General features: G+C 35.9%; 2 protein-coding genes across 2 annotated transcripts in view; one reads left to right on the top strand and one right to left on the bottom strand.

Moving 5' to 3' along the window:
• LOC118741078 (uncharacterized protein KIAA2013 homolog) overlaps nt 1-3,857 on the bottom strand; it is a 13,998-nt gene extending 10,141 nt beyond the window's left edge. Inside the window, exon 1 of the mRNA XM_036472904.1 lies at nt 3,820-3,857. The gene's annotated coding sequence lies outside the window, so the exon portion shown is untranslated. The remainder of the gene's footprint in view (nt 1-3,819) is intronic.
• Nucleotides 3,858-6,168: 2,311 nt separating this feature from the next.
• On the top strand, nt 6,169-15,660 carry LOC118741077 (mucin-19-like). The gene is made up of 6 exons (XM_036472902.1): nt 6,169-6,359; nt 6,527-6,701; nt 6,843-7,113; nt 8,288-9,949; nt 11,079-12,720; nt 12,836-15,660. The coding sequence occupies exons 1-6, from the start codon at nt 6,299-6,301 to the stop codon at nt 13,213-13,215; spliced, it is 4,191 nt and encodes a 1,396-aa protein (XP_036328795.1). The 5' UTR covers nt 6,169-6,298; the 3' UTR covers nt 13,216-15,660.
• Nucleotides 15,661-16,421: the final 761 nt, after the last annotated feature.

Genomic DNA, 16,421 nt, shown 5'->3' with positions numbered 1-16,421 from the left:
TAAATCTAAAAATTTAAAGTATTATAAAGTCAAGTACATTGGATAAAATATTAAATGATAAGAACCCTACAGTAATGAAGTAGCAGGCATATTTGGACAATTATGCCGATAAACAGGATGGAATTTGGGAAAGTAAGTGCATGGTTGCAGCATATCTATGTATAAAAAGTATTTAATTAAATTGTTTATAGAAATGTTATAAATCGAGTGGCTCATTTACGATGTGCTTTTCAACGTGCTAAGTAACAAGTTAAGATGACTGCCATCATGGGCCGGTAAGAAACCGCAAGCAAAGGGCAGACAACCTTCCAGGAAGCTGCCTCCTGTCCCCGAGCCGAAGCTGCAGTTCAGCAAGAGCAGGTCAGCAAATTGCTACCCTGATCAAACGTAACCAAAGCGCTCTGCTGTGATTGCACTCCGTGAAAAAAAACTTGGTGCATGCTGAGAAATATCAAACAAGAAAACTCCGTGATGGACGCCGTGAGATGGAGTAACGCTGTGTGGCAAAGAAATGCGGCCAATTCGACGGGCCTGAAAAATCCAAATTGGCTTTTGTGATCCGCATCCGCGGTATCAACAAAGTTGCACAAAAAGGGCGTAGTTTTACAATTCTGTCTTCGCCACATTAAAACGGTGTGTTCATCAAATTGAGCAAGGCAACCATTAATATTCTACGTATGCCGAACCCCCTATATGGGGTTATCCAAATCTTAAATCAGTTTGTGAATTGATGTACAAACGTGGAATGGTCAAGCGTGTCCCAATCTCTGCTTTGTGATCGAACGCAAATTTCGCGAAGCGCACGAAATTCAGTGCGTTGATTCACTTCACTTCAAGGAAGCCCCCAACTTCCTGTTGCTATTCAAGCTCAGCACATCAACCCGAGGCTGGCGCAGGAAGGCTAATCACTACGTTGAGGTTGGTGATTTCGGTAGCCGTGAGGATAAGATCAACAAATTGCTGCACAAGATGGCTTAAAGAAATTGTTGTTTTGTATTTAAGTAGACAATATAATTTGGCACATCTTCAAAAGAAAATTAAAAAATTCCTGAAGTTGCCTTTTCACGGGTCGATTTCTGTCGACTGGAAAATTTACTTAAGATATCGACTAGCCAAAACGCTTACATTTTACGATTGAATTGCAATTTACACGGGTAGATTTTGGTTAAACGACAAAAATCGACCGTGTAAAGGCAGCTTAAATAACGTTCAAATTAATCACCCCCTTTGAGATTGAAAATACCAATAACCATTTCATAATTTCGAAAATTATTCCATTTATATTTGTTCTTGCATTTTCCACACCACTTGTGAGGTATGCTTTTACGCGCGTTACCGATTTTTTTTTTAATGTGCTCGGTTGCCCAGGAGGCCTATTTTCACCTTTACAACTTAACTTAAACAGAATTAAAACTAAAGCATGCAATATATAAAGAAAATTAAAAGTTGTCTTACATCTAGTAAACTTAAAAAATTGCACATTAAATTCATTTTTCATTATAAAATAAAATTAAATATCACAAATCAGTTTACAAAATGTGGTCTGTTTGCACCCACAGTAAGTTCCCATGAAGCCTAGCCCAAAACGAGCAAATGGGGTCGGAAACTACTAGCCCTAAAAGCATAATGTGGAAAATGTTTGAAGAGCTGCGAAATTGTATTGCAATAATAAAAATAACAGTGCATAAATTGGAAAAAATGGTTTTTGTTTTGCTTTATAATTTTTGGGAATATTGGTTCAGATGGAATTTTTTTATTTGTTTGGTTTTTCAGCTCGTTAATGATGCACCCAGGGTTGCATTTACTGTCTATGAAAATATTTCGTGAAGCGTTCCAAAATTAGCTCCGAGCAACTAAAAGTTGGTTAAGCTTAAATGAAATAGTTTTTTATTAAATATTTATTCCTGGTATTTAGTAAAAAACATCAATACTAATGTATGAAAAACAAAACATCAATGCTAATGTATGAAATGAAGTAAATAAAAATCTACGAATACATTCCATGAATATTTTGTCATAGAGCCATTATTAAATTTAGACATAATTTTGTCAGGCGTTGGTACCTACGTATATAGAATTAATGCGTTGGAGAGAGATAAATATACAAGTTCAACGCGCTAATTTAGGTATCCTTCTTTGTATATACCTGTTACTCGTCTGGCATATACTCCAACTGCGAAAATAATGACAATTATAATTTATGTAGATCCCTGGATAAAAGATTGTCACAAGTTACTTTCGGTAACTCACGATTGAAGTTTGGAATGCAATTTCTCAGAAACACGACTACAGATTTTCTCCAAAGTGTCGGAGAATGCTATGTACTAGTTCATGAAATTCTTAAATTATCTTATTTTTTTAGTTGAGTGTCAACCATTTATGAGTTTAATAAAATTTTGTCGTATACGACATTTGTCAAAAAATTTGCAGTCAGTTTTAGTGATATACGCCAAAATGTGATAACAATTTTTATAAATTAACCATACTTTTTACTAATCATCCTAATCGTGAGTTTCGCCCGAACAAAATTTCGCCAACAATTTTTTCATCCACCTCTAGTGAACACACGCAAACGAAAAGTGACCCGGTTCTAGAAAATGAAACTCATGATAAAGCTGAATATGTCGGAAACTAAAGAAGAACAGATAACTCTATTTGAAAGATCTTGATTAGTTTAGTACGACAGCAATACTAACGCAATTTGTACCAAATAACCGAAAAAATTTTAGTCAATTAGTCGGAAACTAAAGAAGATATCCAAAAACCACAAATTGTCAAAATGACGCTTCCGGCAATTTTCCATCCAGGCGACGATATTTGAATAGGTTTGTATAGTTACCAATAGTCAGTACTAATTTGTACTGGAACCTGCAAACTTTTACTGGAAAAGTGTATGATAACCCAAAAAATTTGCAAGAGAGCACTGAATCGAGAGCGTAACAACACGAGAGAGCTGCAAATTCTTGCTAGTGAAATTTTTACTAGCAGAAATTAGCTAGCAGAAGAAGAAGAAGAATAAATGTCAAAAGAATATATAAAAAGTGGTGTTACTAGCTCAGTTGATTTTGTGTATGTGTTTCGCCGCACGGCTTCTGATATCAAATTGAAAAATTTTGTTTGAATTTCTACACACACTTACAGGTTTTGACAGTTTATGCCGCCAAAGCAAAAACAAAATACATGTAAATTTTTGTTTTTGTACTCCTGCTATCACCTTATATTGATTCCCCTTGGCCCAAACAAAAGTAGAATGAGTGGAAATCATAATATTAATGAAGTACTGGACAGTGTAAGTGCTTGTGTGTAAAGCAAAGAGTTTAAAACTGATTTATAAATAGTAAAATGTTTACAGCAGATTGTCAAAGCAGTGCAACAACTGTTCTCTTGCAAGTTTTTGCTAGTTTTGTGTTCAATAACTTCTTCTGTTAGTTTTCTCTTCTTCTCAATTTTACGCTCTATTTTGCTTTTACGCTCTCGCTGCAATGTTTTACTGGAGAAGTTACTATACAAACCTAATGTTACTCGCATATTTTCGAGCCTGTATGTAAATTTTTGGAAAAAAGGTTAAAAAGTATATTCATCTGCTGAAAAGATATTTTCGCAGATTCACAATTTATTTAAAATAAATCTATCAGCCCTATCTCCAATTCCATGTGAATAAATCTCTTCAGTGCTTAAATAATTTTCACCACATTAAATAGCTGCACAACACCCTAATTGCCGAAAACGCGTTGCTTGCAACACTAGTCCTTTATGGGGACCAAACTTGGTAAAAAAAAAATGGCTAAGTTTGTTTACTGGCTATACTGAGCTATATACTGCATTGTACAAAAAAACTGCACATGATGACCAATTTGACACATGAACGAAAGACACAAGATCACGCGGGAAGGAAAAAACGAAAAAAGTTATTTTCTAGCTGCCGAAATCTCGACGCCATCTTTGTTATAAGAAGTAAACAACGAAGAGAACGGAGAAAACCGCGAAATTGTTGAACGCATGAAAAATCATTTTTATTATGCAAATTCTTCTATAAATCATGCCGTTGTGTTAAATTATTCTTTATCTTATGTGTACACACGTTATCACAAGTGAAAATGAAGAAAATTGCAGTAAAAAGCTACCACCAAATTGTAAACAACGAAGAAATGTAAACAAACTCAACTTTTCAACTTTTTTCCTAAATGCGATTCTAACGGGCTAGTCTCCAGCCCGCGTGATCTTGTCTTTTTGGTTCATGAATTTGACAACAAATCTTTATCAGTACAAGTCACATTTCTGCGTTCAGACACGGAAACTAGAGTTGTTGTTATCGGCGATTTCTCTTTTGGTGCTGCCAGTCGCCAGTTTGTTTTGTTGACATCCTAAAGTTACGCCATTTCGTCTTGAATGACATTCCCTTGTATTAGTGTAGAGACAAAAATATCCAATCAGCTGTTCAATCAACACCACCTTCTATTGATGCGCCTTGGCACAAAGCGTGCTGCCCGAGTACGACCAACTCGTTACCCGTCCTCTTTCCTCGTCGCTCTTTCCCCAACAAGCTTCGAGTTGCCGCAACAAAAGTTTCCGTGTCTGAACAAAGACTTAATATGCCATCTTGCAAAGCAAACAACGAAAACCAAAATTAGCCAAAATTATTGTTAGCCACTTTAAACGCACAATTTAGGTAAAATGATGCAACAAAATGCTTTAAAATGTGTCGTCTTGTTGAATTAACTCTTCATTACTTGAATAAAAGTGTAAAATAGTGGTGCTTGTGATGTAAACAAACGCTCAGCTGACGAACCGGCTTTCGCAAACTTTTTTCTCAAAACCAGTTACAAATACAACGTCGCGTTCTTACGTGATCTTGTATTTTTGGTTCATGTTGTATCAGTCAAAGTTTTCTTTAACCCTCACTTCACACCTGACATTTTTGTAAAAAAATAAGGCATTCACCTATATTTTACATTTTCATTTAACGGGTTCTTAATTACTTTTACCAGGAACAGCAACGGTTTGTAATAAAAGATATAATTCAAACGTTCAAATTGTATTTATATATTTCCGATCAAATTTAGCCGTTACTTAATATTTTTTTGGACAATTTTTATTCCTTCGATCATGTCATAACCGTTACTCTGCGTTCAAACACGGAAACTCGAGTTTCTTATTATCGGCGATTTCTCTTTTGGTGTTGCCCTTTGCATTCACACACAGAAACTCTTTTGTACGCAATTGTTGTTGTCAGCTGTGAATCGCCAACTTGAATTACTCAGACGAACGAGAGCACAAAGCGTGTTTCCCGAATACGGGCGACTCGGTACCCGTCCCCTTTCCTCGTCGCTCTCACCCCTACAAGCTTCGAGTTTCCGAAACAAAAGTTTAAGTGTCTGAACGTCGACTTATTGTCAGATTTAATTTTATATAAAATATAAGATTTAAATCGGTCATATAGACGCAGTCTCTACCATAACGGTTAAAGTTAGTCGAAGAAAAGTAAAATCCAAAATGAGGAATATTTTTAATCGAAAAAATAACAAAATAACTATTAAATTTGACCAAAGAACATAAATTTTTAATAAATCTAAAGAAATTTATATGGATCTGAAAAAAATCTTGATTTCAAAGTATGTATGTATACTTTTGATCCCTGGCTTATACTGGTTGAATTTTATATTTTGAGCCCATATAGGCTAGCCAAAGTAGGCTAAATTACAATTTACATAGCTTGGAAAAAATCATTGTTTTTTAATTTATTTTATTTTTGTAAAAATATTTAACAAACAAATAAATCTCAAAACCAGCAACTTTTAAAGCAAAAACCAAACTAAAAAACTGATTTCATTTTCGAATACATACATACATTTGAAAATAATTTTTTTTTTGAGCAAACAAAAATTAATAAATAAATTTTATTTCCTGAGATTATTTTAAATTCTGAACGCAGATATTAGAGATTTTTAGGTACCGGGAGTCCATATATGTAGCAAATGTGCTGTTGCTTTTTAAACTCGAATATGCTTTGGTCGAAAAAACATTTGTATTGACGTAAAAATTTTTCTTTAAAATTAATTTTCCGCACCATCCCTACAATGCATTTCGACGTTTCCAAACATTTCCATTTTGACATTTTTTGTACTGTACTGCTTTTTTTTGACAAATAAACATTAATGGCTGCCAATCTCGAATGAAGAAGCAGCATCAGTGAATTTTTCGCTCCAATTTGCAAAAACTTGAGAAAATTGTTTTCCAAAATCGAGTGTGTGTTTAAAAACAATTTGCAAAAACGCAGCGTGGATAATATTCGTGCAGGATGTGGCCGCAAGCGTTGCAAATGACTAGAGACGAGTGTCGGGGCATGTTGAGAAGACTTGGTAAGAAAGTGGCAATCCAACGAAAAAGCACTGGTGCATCAGGAACTATAAGCGACCGTAGAGCAGCACCCGTCGCTCAAAAGATGATCCTTTTTTTTGGAGTCATGTGTTTTATGATTGTGCAACGTTTACTAACTATAGAACTATGTTAATTGTACTATTTGCAGAGCTGGAATCATATTCGCATGTGATTAGTGTGTTTCGCGCTCAGGGTGGCCTCAGCGAAAACAAGGCCAAACTTCTTGAGGAGTTGCGTGGCATATTTCACATCTCGCAAGAGCGTCATCGTGCTGAAGCGCGTCGTGTTGCAAACGATGAACAATTGTGTACCATTGCAGAAGCGTAAGTGTTAAGGAGATTTCATTCGCACAGTTACGAAATAAGATGAAAATTTAGTGTAAACTATAGTGCCTCTGCAAAGTGACTACTTGCTGTTAATACGCAAATATGTATATTGTGTTGCTTTCTTTTTCATATGCACAGAATTTCTGGTCCAAACACTTGGCAGGAATGGTCGCGAGAAGGACGTCGTTCGTATCCGATGTTGCCGCGTGTGGCGCCACAAACAGCGCTCGCCTTAATTGCTAATAATGTGGCCGCAGAGACATCTTCTGAAAATGCTAAACTACCTTATCCTACTGATACGGCAGCTGCTGCTGCAGAAAATGCCAATACCGTAAATGCAATTGCTGGGCGCGATGGTGTGGCGCCTTGGGAAACAAAACGAGAAGTCTATGTGGTCACTGATGATCCTGTAAGTTGTTCATATATCTGTGTTTATGTATGTATAAATGTTTGGAATTATATAATGCTGTAGGGATAGTAAATTAAAAGTACAGTCTGCATGTGTATAGGTACATAGTCTGCGAATATCTAGGAGAGAATAGTACTTTTAAACTTTTAAGTCTAGATTTATACAAAAAATGAATTCATATTTATTGAATGCAACCATACATTTCTACGCATATATGTATGTACATATATATATATATATATATATATATATATGTATACACATATGTTAACGCGCAAATGAATATCAGTACAACCCAAGGTACATTGTAATGTGCCTTGGTACAACCCTTTGCAGTACAGTAATATAGTTTCTTTTGACATACATATTTAAAATGTTTAATAATTTGGATTTTTGGTTACGATCATAAGAACACTATTAAATAAATTTATGTGCATATGTAGATATATGTATGTCTGTAGATGAGGTCGTATGTATGTTTGTTTTAAGATTAATGTACATGTACATATCGCACACCGTCTTCAAAAGAGTCACAACTCAAAATTTGGCATTTTTGAGATTATGTACTAAAAATGTACACAGAGCTTTTATTTACCTTTCAGCAAACGCGGGAACAAATTTTTGTTATAATTTGTTACAAATTATTGTTGCTTTTCCACAATAAGTTTTCATTAAAAAACGGCCTCAAGCTCAATAAACAAATTATTGCTGCTTTTCCACAATAAGTTTTCATTAAAAAAAAAACGGCCCCAAACTCACTAAAGATTGTTGAATATAATTGTTATAATTTGTTTAAAAAACCTAAGCTAAAGTCGCCCTTGCCCATAGGATTATCTTGTGCTATGAAATAGTTTTTCGCATTTTCTGACAAACGTATTATTTTGAGTTGTGACTCTTATTAAGACGCTGTGCGATATGTTGTTTGTTTTCGCGTGGCTGTTCAACAAACCAAACGAAATATTACAATTCTATAAACATATATCTATATTGTATTGAGGTTAGTATTTAGAGTTTTAGCTATATAGTATAAACATTTTTAAAATTCCTTATTAAGCAGTTTTACTTTCAACTATGTTTGTATGTATTCCCATTGTCCATGTTCATCAAATGATAATCAAACTTGCAGCAACACTTTGAATTAATTTGTTATCATTATTTTTATTAAAAAAAAAAGTTCAAAATGCCAGATATTCCATCCGGCAATAAGAAAACCCTGAAGCGTAACATATCAGACAGCCACACTGGCAGCAACAAGAAACGCATCGTTAGCGATTCTTCGCCCAGTAAACATCAGCAGCACCAAAAGCAATTCCATCACATAACAGCCAATAGTTCTCAGCCAACTTCACCCAGCGGCGGCGCAAGCAATATTCGCAAATTATATCACAACCATAACAACAAATCCCCACAGCATCGTTTGAATCAACCACAAATGCCAAAACAAAAACTGGCAACGAAAAAATCTCCCGTGGCAGCCGGACAAAATGTTTCATTGCCTGTAACGCCTGTGAAGCGTCAGGCGACACCAGCTAAAAGTGGTCGAAAATCGAACTCGAAAATGCAAGAACAAAAGCAACAACAGCAAATACTGCAACAACAACATCAACATTTGCTGTCGCAAACAGCCATTCGCAATATTCCACATGTGGTAGGTGAGGGCGATATAGATGAGTTGAATAACGAACAGAATTACGCACAGCCACAAATTGCTGCTTCGAAGAAGGATATAACGAAGAATCTGACCAAATTACAATTGCCAAATGTTATTACTTCCCCGGTATTGTCGGCGGGGCCGGCGAGCGCAGTTTCACCAACCGTGATAGCCCCAGCAACAGCGTCCGGCACACCATTATCTATGAATGCTAGCGCTACACGTATTGATGCTCATCACATGACTGCTGCCACATCACCACCTGTGGGCAGCGGTGGTAGCGCAGCAATTACTATTCCAACAATGGTGCATAGCAGAGGAGAGAAGCAACTTATTTCAACACCTGTGCAAAAGATTATACTTGAAGATCGTCTGCCACCACAACAACCACCAAGTTTGATAGGCTCCTCATCAGCAGCAGCATCAGTTGCGTCCGGGGTTGTAGTATCAACAGCGTCCACATTACCAATGCAATCGATATCCGCACCCCAGATAATGACATTGCCGCAAATATCAGCCGCTGCAACGAAATTGCGTGCAGTCAATACAACTATTATACCACCCGGCGCCAAGCTTCCCACAAAAAAGTTTACAAATTCTACATTTATCAGTGCTACTGGTATAGGTACGCATGGCAATGAAGGCAACACAACATCCGCCGGACAGGGGTTTAGCATAATTGAAGGCAATAATAATCCGACTAATTCACAAACTTTGCCTGCTGTGCCGACGCATACGCCTCCGGTAGTCATACAAATTCAAAGCACAAATAGCGCAAGCATAGCCCACGAGGGTACTGCAACAGCAACATCGACACCTACACCGGCACAAGGTAAAGTGTTGACGACAAAAATATTGCCAGCTGTGCTTAGTGGTGCCGGTACTGTGGTGGCAGGTGGTGGTGCTAACGCTGGTGGCAGAGTAAGCGTCGGCGGCAATACCGTCAATATTACGAAAATTGAAACGCTCAATAATGGCGCCACGCTTGTAAGTGCCGGCAGCGGAAGTGGTCCGAATGTTTCATTGAAAAATATGGGCTCAACACTACTGCTCTCACCCAATCAAAGCAGTGGTACTGCTGGCAGTACACTGTTCTCATCACTAACTTCGGGTGCTCCGATCTTCCGCAAATCACAGTTTATCAAAGCGGGCACAATTGGCGTGAACACTAGCAGCGTCGGAAAGGTAAGTGCTAATATGGCTTTACATTACAGATCGTAAAAATTGACCAGAAAACGCAATTCTGATACTGTAAATTTGCAGCCATATGCTTTTAATTAAAAAAGATTTCTATTAACAATGGGCTAGTGAGATATTTTTTGATGTTAAATTTTTCACGTCTGCTGAGATTTAGAAATTAGGTTATTTTTTGGATATGATAGGAATCTTGAGTTTTACAGGATCCTTCCTGTTGGGAACTCTGTCGAGATTTTTTGTGTTTTCTATAGATTTATATAGAACCTCTTAATGTATTTATTATTTTTCGAGACATTCAATATTCTTCCGGTTTTTAGGGACCGTTGACATTTTTTCGAAATCTTTCGGACTTTTCTTAGGATTTATCCAAGGCACATTAAACAGGTAGTATCAGTAGAGCAAAAACAACATTTGCGTGTATTTTGTTGTTGCTTCTGGTATCGAAAGTGTCAAAAACTGTTCTGAATTTTTTCTTCTAAATCAAAGCGTGACATGTGAAATACAAAAAATTATAAAAAATAAAAAATTGAAATTGGAAAAAATAAAAATTGATGCAACTTTCTTTCCTAGTAAATTTGTTTGCTTCTCGAAGCATTGATCCATCCTTTGCAAGGCCCAGAAATCAGCGGTCGTGCTGCTGAGTTGGGCGAACATTCCAAAAGCTGCTATTCAATCGCTTGTGTTGTATGGAAAAAGGTTTCACATGCAAATGGATTTTAACAATTCAGAATTTTTGTGAGAAAAAATTAAAAATATTTGACATTTTCGAGACCAAATAATTTGAAACTAAATCAAATCAGCTGCTCTACTGATACTACCTGTTCAATGTACCTTGGATTTATCGTATATTTTGTTTGTTTTTTTGATTTTTTGTGGTTTCTCATATTTTATTACTCGAGACCTTTGGAATTTTTTCGAGACTTGTTCTTATTTTTTGGGGGCTAAATTATAAGAAACAACAAAAATATTTATTTAAAAAAATGGCTTAAAGAGCTTTAGTTTTACTTAAGAATTGAGGAACTTGCCACTAAAGTGTTTTTTTTTGCAACTGAAGTACTTACATACATATATTTTTCATTTCTTCAATCTATTTTGTTTTTGCTTTTTAATCTTTCAGCTTTCTGGCACCTTTACTACTTCCAATTCTGGTCCTCAAATCATAAGCAATATCAAATTGGCACCAGCAAATGCCACTACAAGTGCTACTTCCATCAGCAGTTCGGGTCTACAGCAGCAACAATTGACAACAACATCACCTTTCTTACAACATCAACTAAAGAATATATCAACGACTGGCATACGAACCCCCGTAAAAATATGCCATTCATCAAACGGAAAAGTATTCATACAACCTGCCACTTTGGATGCGGCTTCCAAAGGGAAATTACAAAGCGCTGTTTCGCATAAAATCTTATCCAACGCAGTTGTGGGAACTAGCAACACAGGTGCAGGCACGTCAGCGACAAATCAACCACAGCGTATTGCTATACAGAAAGTGCAAATCATACCGGCACCACTGAATTCGCCTGGCAATTTAACTGGTTCTTTCCACACGGCCCACACGCAATCAATCGCAACAACAGGTACTCTTACCTTTAGTGGCAATAAAGGCAATATGATATTTGTGCCATCGGCTGGTGGACGCACAACATCAGGCACCTTAACGTTGTCGAAAAGTGCGAGTGTTGGTAGTGGTATTGTTGCTAGCAAAGTGCAGCCAACCACCCAGAACTCAGATGCAGGGAAACCAAATGTAGTAATAATTGGTTCGTCGCCAGCACAATTAAGCTCAAGTACTTCAAATAAGACAACAACTTTCATTGAAGCTGCCAACAAGTTGAATGTAGCCTCATCGGTGTCTGCCGGCAATGCCAGTACAATACAATTGGAACCCAATCAAATGATTACCGAAGATACTCCAGTTGATATTCTTAATATGCCAATTACAGTTGATAGTGGCGATGGTACCAATATCACAATGGGCAATAATATCGGCGATACAGTTACGGTATTGCCAACATCGCTCGTCGAGAGTGCACAGCAACAGCAACCGTCCACAATAATTTTGGGTGCTACCGATTGGGAAATGGAATTGGATCAGGCAACTGCAGTTGCAGCAGCAACAAAAGCAGCCTCAAAATGCTCAGAACATCATCGGCAGTCAAGTAGCCCTACTGGCAAACAGCATAGTTCACAAAAGCAACAGCAAATGCATGACAAGGAATCGATTGATGGTGAAACCATTATTATCGATGATAGTTTCGAGGATGTTATTGTAGAAGAGCAGGAGGATGGTGATACTGATGCTGGTACTGAGACCGAAGGCACAATCGATGACGGTGAAATAAACGAAGGAGAAACAGGCGAGGATACAGCCGGCGGAGAGGGTCAAGAAATGACCGAAAAAGCATACACAGTCTTTAGTGGTAATGAAAGTGAAAGTGAAGTGTTAACAACAACAAAACCAAGAGACACGGTAAAATTAAAAGTCGGACGCATGCAGAAAATATATAACAACACCACTGCCACCGCCACTGTAATCACAGATGATGATGAACCTATAGAAGTGATTGACGATGATGAAGACGACCATGAAGCGACTGTGGTTGGCAGCCAGAAAAAGTACACCAAAAGTACACAGCAGGAAAGTGAAAAGGGGCAGAGAATATTGAAAGTAGCAAATGCAAACAACGAAAGCAGAAATAATAATTCGGCTAATGCTGAATGTGACACAGATGCAGGATTTGACGAGACAATTGGTAAGAATTTGTTAAAAGGAAAAAAATACATACATATGTATATGAAAAGTTTTAGTGTTACCAGATCAGACAATTGAGAAAATCCACAAATTTTTTTATTTTTTTCCATTTTTAGTTGCCGACATTGATGAAAACACCGCTGTCGAATATATCGAAGACGATAATACACACGCAACGCATAAACATGAAAAAAGTAAGGTTAACGTTTTAGATGTTACGCGCCCAACTACCACAAAGGTGCAACTGGTGAAGGAGAGTGAAGTAATCTTGCTGGACGAAAATGATGGCACAGCGCCAACAGCAACAACAACGCTTGCCACAGCAACTGTAACAGCAACAGACGATGCTGCCGTAGAAGAAGAAATCGTAGTGGAGTCTGAAGACACGGCGAAGGTGCTTAGCGGTAGTGGTGCCTCGACTACGATAAATGTTGCTCCGTCAAAATCAGCAGCAGTCGCTACTAGCAGTGGCAGTGAGACGTCGGGCATACAATAGATAAACTAAGCTACAATAAACTGCAAGTGGCATGCCTAGGTACTGACGCATATTTTTTTACGGACTTCTTGATTTTAAATACACATATAGCAATAGAAAGAAATGGTAGTGAGAAAGTGTGTGGCGCAGGCAAAGTATAATAGTTAAACAAGTAACAAATTTAAACAGGTAATTTGAAACACATTTTGGAAAATAAATGTAGCATTAGTGCACTCGTATGGGAGTGGTTGTCAAAGAAAAACGGTAGTGGTAAATAGCCACAACATAGAATTACAGCTATAGGTGAAGTAAAGTAAATAAAGATTGTTTAATAAAGGACAGCAGATTTAGTTACTGTGAAGGCTATAAAAAAGGAAATAATGCATTAGCACGATATTTAAAGAATACTATTACTAACTGAAGTCGGTTGGATTATAGTTTATAAATAATATACAGTTTTTTGGTTTTTGTAGCGATCACTTTGTAGAATATATTTTTGGTACACTTGTAGGCTGGTGTGATCTATTATTTAATGGTGCAAATAAAACACTTATTCCACCTTCGTTGCCCAACGTTTCGCTGAAATTTCCAGCATCATCAGGGGCCACTATGTTTTTTATAAATCCAACAAAGAAATACAACGAAAAAACAAAAGATGTTCAAATGAATAATAAAAGTTGCCATACATGTGTTTGTAAAAACAAAGACAACAATTATGGACTATGGATAGATATGTATTAATATTAAGTTTAAAGCAAATGTTTAATATTATTGTGAGTATATGTTCTTTGTATTAGTCCATAATTGTTGTCTTTGTTTTTACAAACTCATGTATGCCAACTTTTATTATTCATTTGAACATCTTTTGTTTTTTCGTTGTATTTCTTTGTTGGATTTATAAAAAACATAGTGGCCCCTGATGATGCTGGAAATTTCAGCGAAACGTTGGGCAACGAAGGTGGAATAAGTGTTTTATTTGCACCATTAAATAATAGATCACACCAGCCTACAAGTGTACCAAAAATATACAGTTTGATTGAAAATAACATTTTTAAAATGATTTGTTTTAAATAAATTATATTTCTTTTGTAAAATTATGTAGTGTAAGTAATCTAGTGTAAATTAAGTACTCACATGGTTTTTTATGCGCACCCACGACGAAAACCTTAATACAATTGAATTCGTATATAGTACTAGTAGAGATAAGTACCAGTGGGGGAATAAAACAACTAAGTTTTATTTTCTAAGATGTACATAGTAGTGTTATGTTTAGGTTGTAGATGAGCTTCATAAATCATTGGTGAAATATTTGGGCAGGAAAAACAACAATGACATCAGTGGCAGCACATTTTTCTCGATGAACGTTGAGTTTAATGCAGGCGCGGGTTGTTTATACATAAATGAATCCTTGTTATTTTCGAAAGAAAAGGTTAAAATAAACACATTCATACATACATTCATACATCATTTGTTCGTATACTAACAAAACAAAAATCGTTAAATTAGTCACTTACGCATGCACGCACTTGTGTACATAAATATGTCATATATAAACACATGTATATACATACATACATGCATACATACATATGTACATAGATACATAGAATTGTTTAAAGCAACGCAATTCACAGCGAGATTATAGGTTAGTAGTTGGGATTTGTTCCAATATTTTTTCTAACGCATAAATTACTTTACAACCGACTCGCAAACAATTTAACGTTTAATAGAGTTAGTGTATACGTATGTATTTAAGGTTGGGCAACGGCGTGTAAAGTATATAAATAAATGAAATAAAGCTTGCAGTGAACAGTAGAACATTTGCACAGGACATTGTTTAGTAATAAATGAGATCATTTAAAACGTTTTGTTTCTTTTCCTAATTAGCTTAGTATAGTAAGCAATAAAAATAATAGAGTAACAAGTCCAAATTACAAAATTTTAGTAGCCTATTAAAAAAACAGTAATTTTCACTTGGAAACTACCAACGGAAATTCTCTTTTGAACTTTGAATCAAAAAATTTATAAATAATTTGATTTAATTACTAGTTTGTATTTAGCCATGCCAGCTACGACCAAACCAGTGGGGAGATTCTGTAACCAGTTAGCGAACATTTTCGGATCGCTATCGTAATTTGCCGACGTTTGTTATGAATGTCGAAAGTTGCGATCCGAAAATTGTCACCAACTGATTACAGAATCTGCCCACCGCTCTTTCTCCACAATATGCATCCAATCATTTTTCATACCTATTTCAGCACAGAATTTCTAACAATCTAAGATAATGCCTGAATTCATAAACTTAATATTCTTGACTAACTCAACCAAAAAAAAAAATTACTATTCTTTATTTGCGTTCTCATTTAAAACTAAGCAATTAGCAGCTATAGTTTAAAAAGCGCAAATCACAAAGTAACATAATTACTAGACTAACGTTTATATGTACAGTTAAATAATAAAAAAAAACAGAGAATTATGTAAAAAAAGGACAAAAATAATAACGCCAAAATTATACAAAAATAAACACCTTCTTTAGCGGTACATAGTAGTGACGGAAAAACTAATAAATAAATGAAAATATACATACGTACATACATGCATACATAATCTATTAATTGTTGAATAATACATGTCTGTAATGTTTACCTTTAAAACTTTGCTATTATTAATACCATGATAAAAACATAGCAAGGTAGAACTGTTCTCTCAATTTATCGGCCATGATTTTTTTTTTTAAGTAAAATCCCAGCCAGCAAAATCATCGTAAACAAGCTCCCCAGCCAGCAAAATCGTCGTAAACAAGCTCGTAATTGGATATTTTCTCGAAGAAAAACCGGATTAAAAATCGTTTATGATAGCCGTTTACGACTCTTTTTCGAGCACTCTTTCGCTTTAAATTGTGCATCGCCTACGAACAGTCGTAAACGGATCGAAAAAGCATTCGTATGCGAATCTTTTTACGTCCGTTTTTTAATTGTAAACGAGTCTCGTAAACGATTAATTTACGTTAAAAAAGCGTTTTTTTACACTGCTTTATCTACTGTTTTTGAATGCTAAAAATAAAGGCAATTAATAAATTCAAATTATTGTAGTTATTTTATTGAATGGAATTATAATTAATAAATATTTATAGTACCGGATCAAAGTATTGGGACAGAGAATTTTTCGCAATGTGTGCAAAGTTTGTTACTTGAATTTCTTTTCGCACATTTTTTTTTTTTTAATAT

This window comes from Rhagoletis pomonella, unplaced genomic scaffold (genome assembly GCF_013731165.1).
Source record: "Rhagoletis pomonella isolate Grant_MI unplaced genomic scaffold, Rhpom_1.0 Rhpom_scaffold_00006, whole genome shotgun sequence".
NCBI lineage: Eukaryota > Metazoa > Arthropoda > Insecta > Diptera > Tephritidae > Rhagoletis > Rhagoletis pomonella.
This window is presented reverse-complemented; position numbering and strand designations above follow the sequence as displayed.